Source organism: Clupea harengus, chromosome 16 (genome assembly GCF_900700415.2).
Source record: "Clupea harengus chromosome 16, Ch_v2.0.2, whole genome shotgun sequence".
Classification (NCBI taxonomy): Eukaryota; Metazoa; Chordata; class Actinopteri; order Clupeiformes; family Clupeidae; genus Clupea; species Clupea harengus.
In genome coordinates this window covers 15,497,533-15,505,637 of record NC_045167.1, presented here as the reverse complement: position 1 = coordinate 15,505,637, position 8,105 = coordinate 15,497,533, and the positions used below count along the sequence as shown (strand labels likewise).

Here is an 8,105-nt window from a genome sequence, read left to right as displayed (position 1 = left end):
TAGGTTATAGAATACCTATAAGTCAACGTTAAAGCAAACTATATGAAAAGGTGATAAATGGTGTGATGCTTATGCTCATGTGTAACAAATGTGAAGAAATGTCTATCATGCCACACACACACACTTCTTCTTCGCCTTCTCACTCCATAGTGGAGCATAGGCCATCGATAACTCACACAAACACAAACACACACTCTCACAAACATACACACACACACACACACACACTAATTCATTCCATTACTACAACAGATGTTTGACATAGTGACACACAGGCTTTTGACTTCTTTTAGTTTATTAGCGATTTTCCAAGCAGACTTCAATGAAGCATCTTCAAAGAGGGAACCGAAGACAGTGAATAAACACTTAAAACCGATGTCTTTAAAAAAAAAAAATAATAATAATAATGAAATGAATGCAACAAATCCGTCGTAAAAAGATGAGTGTTCCCCAACTCTACACAGTACAAATATCAGGCCCAGACCTCATGTGGTGTCCTTTCATGCACTGTCAATGATGTAGTTTGGATGATTTAAAAAAAAAAAAAAAAAAAAAACAGTGAACAACTAACTGTGTCATCAACAAACCACAGACACACATAGAAACAAACCCAACTCTACTATCAAGTAGAGCTGTTACCATTGAATACCAAGGAGGCATTTCGGGTGGAGCTTCTTCTGGCCTTGAAACTGGGTTCACCCCACACGGGGCAAAGATGGATGTTGAACGACCGTGTTGGGAGGTTGAGTGTCGGGGGCTCTCGGAATATGGATCAATACAATTTACGGTACCCTGCTTCTCATTAAGCATCCCCCCAAATAAACAAATATATCAGTCCACATTCAGACACATTATGGATTATTTGTGTTGTGTTTGTTTAACAAACAGACAAAAAAGAAAGGAAGCTTTCTGACATAAAATGAGGCCGCCATGTACACCCCAACTCTTTTTTGGTAATATTGTAATTACAACAATAATATATAACTTTCAATATTTACAGACCTCTCAAATTCCGTAGATTTATTTATATATTATACACTTCCATCGGCAACTATTACCATGACGAGCCTTAGTTTGACGTGATCATCATTTAGAAAGATGTAAAAGTAGTAAACTTAGTTTCAGTACAAACTGCTGTACAAACAGGCAAAAGGTGGAAACGATAAAACAAGTCCACAAGTGTTTGTTAAACATACTGATATCAAGAGTGATAGTGGTTTGTTACGACAACACTAAGACATTAACAAACGCGACAACTCCAACAATACATCTTTTAGTTTTACTAAGGACACCTCCAATGATCAAGAAGTGTCTGTTTTTTTTTTTAATCTCACTTTTTTTTTAACATTGAAACTGAATGCAATGTTCTGTCTGTCCTTGGAGTACACCGCAGCCCCTAAAAAGGGCCTGCAATCTTTATATATATATATATATATGTATACGTGGGGAGGTCAAAGGTCAATATCCTACAAGGCTGAGAAGGACACTGTGTACAGTACAATAAAATGTTTCTTTTACATCTTTTTGTTTCAAGATTCAGGTTAAACAAAACATCCTTCGGCAGAACAACACTGTCATTATTCAAGTAGTCTTCAAAAATGTGTCCAAAGTGGCAAGGCATTGAATGTGGATTCATTACAATGACAGGATGATATCAAACAACTGGGGTTACTCGTTGCATATATATAATTATATAATCTGTCAATGTAAGGAAAAGCTGACAATACAAAAGAGGGTCTAAAATTTCAGGACGACTATCTCCTGATTTTTAAATGATTGAGACTTAAGAACATTTAGGTGCTGGGACAAAATAAGCAGAATCATTAAGAAAGACTTCAGAGGCGGGACGGCGCAAGTGCAGATGACAAAAAAGATGACAAAAAAAATCCCTTCTTCAGAGTCCTCCACCAAACCCAGTTTGACTGGAAGCACCCACAATCCCCTGTGCAGGGGGCAGTGCTGGAGGTTTGGGCTGCGCTGTTATTTGGAGAGCGTGCTGGACGCTCGGAAGTAGGAGAGGAACTTGAAGCAGAGGCTGACCACAAAGTACCAGATGTTGCGTGCCATCTGGGAGCGGGCGATGAAGACGCGCCAGATGAAGACCAGCAGGACGGTGTTGAAGGTGTAGCGGATGTTCCTCAGCCTGAGAAAAAAGGGGGCGAGGGAGAGAGAGAGAGGATAGATGAAAGAAAGAAAGAAAGAAAGAAAGAAAGAAAATTTGCTATAATTTAAGGGGAAACTGACAAAAGAAGCACCCTTAATCAGTGATGATGATTTACTCTCCTCTCAGTTTAGTCCATGATTCTCAGGTCGGGTGTGGTGCTATGCACCAACCATATCAATACATAATCAAGACTTCACAATTCATTTACTACAAACTAACTGCACTTTTGACTGTTTGTGAAGGAATTTAATACTGCAGTGTTACCGATATGCCTGTTCCAGTATCACCCTTCTTTATTTTACACACTGTGGTTGCATTCTCCTCTCTCCACTCACTTTCTCAGGTGCTGCCGTGCGGCAGGGATCTCCGACATGTCTTCATTCAGGACGTACTTCTTTGTGCCAATGCAGTAGTTCTCAATGTACTCAGGCCAGTTGAGCTGGCGCACATCAAAGTTAAAGGTCTGGAACAGAGAAATATAGTAACGACTAGGTAATAGAAATAGTAATAAACAGAATAAACACTTAGAATTGAAACAGACACTCTATGGTTGGAACTGTACTGCAAACTGGATGTGTTATAGGCCAAGAGAGAGAGAGAGAGAGAGAGAGAGAGAGAGCGAGAGAGAGAGAGAGAAAGTAATTTCAAGCATGATCCACATCTCAGGTGCCACCATACCTTCCGGTCGCCTGGGCTGAGTTGGCTCATCAGCATGTTCAAGTTCTCAGAGTTCCACTCCCAGTCCTGGCTGCTGAAGTACTCCAGCAGGCCGATGGCCTTGTGCAACCGGTTGAAGATCCGCATCATCCTTGGTGACAAATATATATGGAGAGGCTCAGACCCGATGCACTCCTTTCTCCCCCAGTGGCCAAATGCATACTTTTATGACCTTTCTACATAATGCCAAGCTGCCTTACAGCAGATGACTGTTCTTAGAAACACGGCAAGACATTCTGTCAAATCAAATCTGAAATGTTTCTGTGCCATCTTTAACAAGAACGTTACAGGCCTCACTATTTCGGCAGCACTTACACTATATACAGAGAAAAGAGATAATGGGGTTACTGACTCCCAGTTCTCTAACTTCAGACAAAGTCACCTTGAACCCTTTCATTCTCAATACAATTCAAATAAAATGACACAGGAAGTGAGAGGACATGCTGTTCTGTTAAACGATGGATATTGTTGTGACGTGTCACAAGTACCATTTTATAGCCTACTACTCAGAGGAAGCAAACGACCAAGTAGGAAAAGGTATCACACTCAGCACATTCTATTTCTTGTAACAGATTCAGTGTTAGCAAGGGCAAGCGTGGAGGATTAAAATATCCAGAAACCCAAGAGGCGTGCTTCACGTCAGTCTCTTACTGAGGCTTCTGACCCGACAGGCGGAGGAAGAGGTCGTAGAGCAGGGCGGGGAACTTGTGGCTGACCAGGATCCAGTACTGGTTAATCAGGTAGTTGGAGGTGATGTTGGCGTTGGGCCGTCTAAAGGCCTGCTCCAGGGGGTTCCTCTTGAAGGTGGACATCACGTGGTGCTCTGTGTGTGGTACCAACGGAACAGAAACATGGCTTTGGTTAAGAGTCAGAATGGGATCTGTAGGGAGGACATCTTGACGATTCTGGTTCCAAGTGTGTAATGTGCTTAAAAGAGACTCAGACGTAACTGAAATGAAGTAGTTGAATTCAGTGAAGTGAGGGTATTGGATTTTCATAACAGAACCTATTGGAGTGATATATGTACTATGTTGCATATACCTCAGTCAGTCTAAGGAGAAGGTTTAACAACGTTTTAACTTATATGAAACAGAGGCAGTCTTATGTATAACGCAAGAGCATATCTGATTAAAGGATCTCACAGTTCTGCTGTAACAACATAACCACATACATTTGTGACCCCAAAGTCCATTATGCTACACGCTTCACAGACGTAACCACTACATTAAAAAATAATACATTTGAATTAAATATTAAACATTTTGAAGATAAGAGAGAGGAACACATATACAATTTAGTTTACATCTCATGCAGTGGTAAAGATGTTGACCATTTAGCCATGGATATGAGTACGTCCACATTACGGATTTAAGGATTAAAAAAAATCAGCAGTGCAGTAATATAGGATATCCATACTAAAACCAATAGTCATATCTATATACAGAGGAGGAGGAGTACACTCATACACATGTCCATAATGAGTCATTCTTGCTCATCACAACAACCTTTCATCCCGGTTTGATAGCAGAAGCAGGCACAGGAGCCAGAGAGCTAACAAAGACAGACCCAGTGGTAGTGTTGTGGAATGCTGAGAGCTCAGCATCAGAGACAAATCCTGCTGTGGCTGTGATGCTGATGAGACAGGAGCTGTACTGGCTCCCTCTCCCTAAAATGTTTTAACTACAACAGCAGCAGTAGCTGGATGACCTCATGAGTTACATCACCATCGGAATGCTCATGGCAGGGGGAGGGGGGGCTGGGGGGGTGAGGGGGATGGACTGGGGGATCAGATGTGGGGGGGTTGGGGAGGTTGCCATGGCAACGGGCAGCTGGCAGCAGCGCTGATCAGATGCGAGGTGGCAGCCAGGTGTGGCCTTGCTCTTGACCAAGCGGCAGCCAGCCCTATTTGTCTGTCTGTTGATCCGCTTGCTTGAAAGGCTGGGGTGACCATCCATCAGAGAGAGAGAGAGAGAGCGAGAGAGAGAGAGATAAAAGGAAGAAGTGGTGCTGGGGGATTGGGGGGCGGATGAGCAGAAAAAAAAGTCCCTGCTGATCTTCCATGTCAATTCTCTGTTGCCATGGAAACCACACAAACCCTGATGTAGCAGAGAGTGCCCACATACCGGGAGGAGACAGTGTGTGTGTGTGTGTGTGTGTGTGTGCAGGGTCGTGGGAAGTGTATCTCTGTGTGTACATGTGGGTGTGTATGTGTGTGTATGCAAGAGAAAGTGTGTGTGTGTGTGTGTGTGTGTGTGTGTGTGTGTGTGTGTGTGTGTGTGTGTGTGTGTGTGTGTGTGTGTGTGTGTGAGATCTCCATCCCCTGCCCTGTGATTAGCTTCATAGCATGATCTATTATGTGGGCTGGCCAGATTACGACGGTGTTCCCCCCACTCGCTCAGGGTAAGGGCCTAATCCTGCTGAGAGCCATCTGCTGGCAATTTACAGTGCCATGGCAGCCACGCGCTAATCTGAGCAGGGGTCCCACTCCACTTGGTCCCCAGCGCCTAATCCTCTACCTGCACTTATTAATCTCCATTGCTCTGATAATAGAGAGGATACAAGGATGGGGGTTGGGTATGCACCATGTGTGTGTGTGGGGGGTGTGTGGGGGGGGGGGGGGCAGTGGTAAGGTTATCCGCCTTCAAGGCTCAGAGAGATGCACATCTGTATGTTCTAGATCGTTCCTGCTTCTATGATTGGCTGCTAGAGAGTGCATGACTGATTTCCAGCAGTCCTGATAGATCACGTCAACATAAGAATGGAGATGCGAGCTTCTCTGATGCATATTTGGAAATGTCAGCGGCTGTCAATACAACATTCTTCAGTTTCCTTATTCAACCAGCAGAGGGCAGCCAAGAGTTGTTGTGAATAGTTCCAGAGATCCCATCTGAGGCGAATAAGCCGGACCCACACCGAACACGGTCCAGATACGGGCCAGGCCAGCCTCAGACTTGTCTGCTGTCTGCCGTGTCACCTCCGGCGGTGCTCTGTTACGGCAGCGACAGAATTGAAGCATCAGGCGAGCGAGACTATCGCTTCCCTCGAATCCCCCTTGGACCACTTAACCACAGCGCCACAGTGTTGCGTGTCAGCGGGCCAGATCCGCATTGATTTCCCGTGGCGGCCGACAAAGGGGCTCAGAAGCAGAGACAAAAGCCACTGCGGCCTATAAAGACAGAGAAGGACTGGAGGGGCCTGGTGCCACTTGAGTCTTTAGGGGAAGAACGAACCCTGGTGTGGTGAGTGGGTTACGTGGGGCTGATACGTACCGATCTCTCCCCAGTGGAAGGGGTTGATGCCTCCCGTCGTGCAGTTGTACACCAGGGCGGATTTGGGTCTGGAAAGGGTCAGAGAACGGGAACAATAATAAAGGCCAGAGCATGTGGGGAGGTCAAAGGTCATATAGGCCAGGAGTCATTAGGTCAGTAATCCGTCTACGACCTCATTTAGTCTGCTCTCTAATAAAACCATCTATGCTGCTCAGGGTCTTGTAGGTGACAGACATTACCAGCAGTGTTTGGAAACAGAAATCAATATTTCATTGAGCAATAGACACAGATGGGCCCTGTGTGCAAGTGGGTCGCTTTGCTGGGGATGTGTGTGTGTGTGTGTGTGTGTGTGTGTGTGTGTGAGTCCAAGTGTTTGTGTTTGTGTGTCCATGTGTTTGTGTGTCCATGTGTTTGTGTGTGTGTCCATGTGTTTGTGTGTGTGTGTCCATGTGTTCGTTTGTGTTTGTTTGTGTGTCCAAGTGTTTGTGTGTCCATGTGTTTATGTGTGTGTGTCTGTCAGGTGAAAATTCACCCTAGTTACCTCAGGACTCTGGAGCTGCATATAAGTATATTTATTAGACAAACAACAATTGCAATCGGGCTCACTCCCAGCACAAGGCTGAAAGTGAAGCAATATTAAACACATCGCATAAGGTTTATATAGACAGAAGTTGAGTGTTCAACAGGGATAACCACGTGGTGGATTTCTGACGTCCGAGACAAGGATGTAAGTTTTGCAAGGTCGGAAGAAGCACAGTTCGACCCTTCTTATCACTTCTGGTCTAAACATGCTCTTGTACATATGCAGACTAAGTGGCACCTAATATTCTAAGTTACACACACACACAGAAAAGCCATTTCATAAGCACATGATTCATACATTCTTAAGTAATTAACAGTGTTTGCAAATGATCTCCATCAGTGTCCATGTGTCAAGTCAAAGTGTTTATTATGTGTGCGTGTGTGTTTGTCCATGTGTGCGTGTGTGTGTGTGTGTGTGTATGAGACAATATATGCATGTGTCTCACTTGTAGACAACCTTGTGCAAAGTAGTAAGAATGTGTCTCTGGGTGTTCAGCTGCGTGTGTGTCTCTGTGTGTGTGTGTGTGTGTGTGTGTGTCTCTGTGTGTGTATATGTGTATGTAGTTTGCTTGACTACATATTCAAGACAATGTAAAAGTATGTTATCCTGTGCAACCTTGTGAGTGTGTGTAGTGGGGGGCTGGGAAATGTGTGTGAGTGTGTGTGTGTGCGCATACTTTTGCACGGCTGTGTACCATCCGGCAGCGAGCGTGAGATTGATGACCACATCCACAGGAATGAGGTCAGCCACTGCGTCGTTGTTGGCCCTCATGGTCCGGAGGATGCCCTTTCCTGCCTGTAGTGGAGAGAGAAAGAGAGAGATAAGGAGAGGAGACAAAAGAAAAAAGAGAAGTCCAGAGATAGATTGGATAGAGAAAAAGAATTGATGTTGAGAAAGAGGGAGGCGATGAAAAGAAAGACAGAGAGTTGGATGGTGGAATGGGGTGCATTGGAGAAGCCAGTCCTGATAGAATGAAGACAGAGAGCAGGGCACATTAAAGTGTCCAACGCTCAAGGAACACTGCCTTGCAAACTCACCGCGATGAAGATGCCGCTGGGCCCGTTGAAGTTGTCGATCCAGCCCTGTGAGGGGAGAGGAAGTAGCTGTTTAGCGAATGGGAGTAAATGGGAAACCACAGCTCAGGGAAGAAGAAGTTTGACTGACAGCCCTTGAAGAGCTCCCTGTTGCTACCTGTTGCACACTCTGGGCTACATCATAGGGTTTCAGATGACTACTGCACCGTAAGAAGGAATTTGCGAAAGTGTGTGTCTGTGTGTGTGTGTGTGTGTGTGTGTGTGTGTGTGTTGTGTGTGTGTGTTGTGTGTGTGTGTGTTGTGTGTGTGTGTGTGTCTGTGCCTCTGTGTGTGTGTGT

At 44.8% G+C, this 8,105-nt stretch overlaps 1 protein-coding gene across 1 annotated transcript in view; it reads right to left on the bottom strand.

The window, feature by feature from the left end:
• Positions 1 to 277: 277 nt before the first annotated feature.
• si:dkey-97m3.1 (fatty acyl-CoA reductase 1) overlaps positions 278 to 8,105 on the bottom strand; it is a 63,616-nt gene continuing 55,788 nt past the window's right edge. The window contains exons 6-12 of the mRNA XM_031582877.2: positions 7,771 to 7,815; positions 7,410 to 7,528; positions 6,151 to 6,218; positions 3,533 to 3,704; positions 2,843 to 2,972; positions 2,500 to 2,627; positions 278 to 2,143 (exon numbers count right to left, since the gene is read on the bottom strand). Of these exons, the coding sequence (XP_031438737.1) occupies positions 1,981 to 2,143; positions 2,500 to 2,627; positions 2,843 to 2,972; positions 3,533 to 3,704; positions 6,151 to 6,218; positions 7,410 to 7,528; positions 7,771 to 7,815 (825 nt within the window). The 3' untranslated portion in view covers positions 278 to 1,980. The remainder of the gene's footprint in view (positions 2,144 to 2,499; positions 2,628 to 2,842; positions 2,973 to 3,532; positions 3,705 to 6,150; positions 6,219 to 7,409; positions 7,529 to 7,770; positions 7,816 to 8,105) is intronic.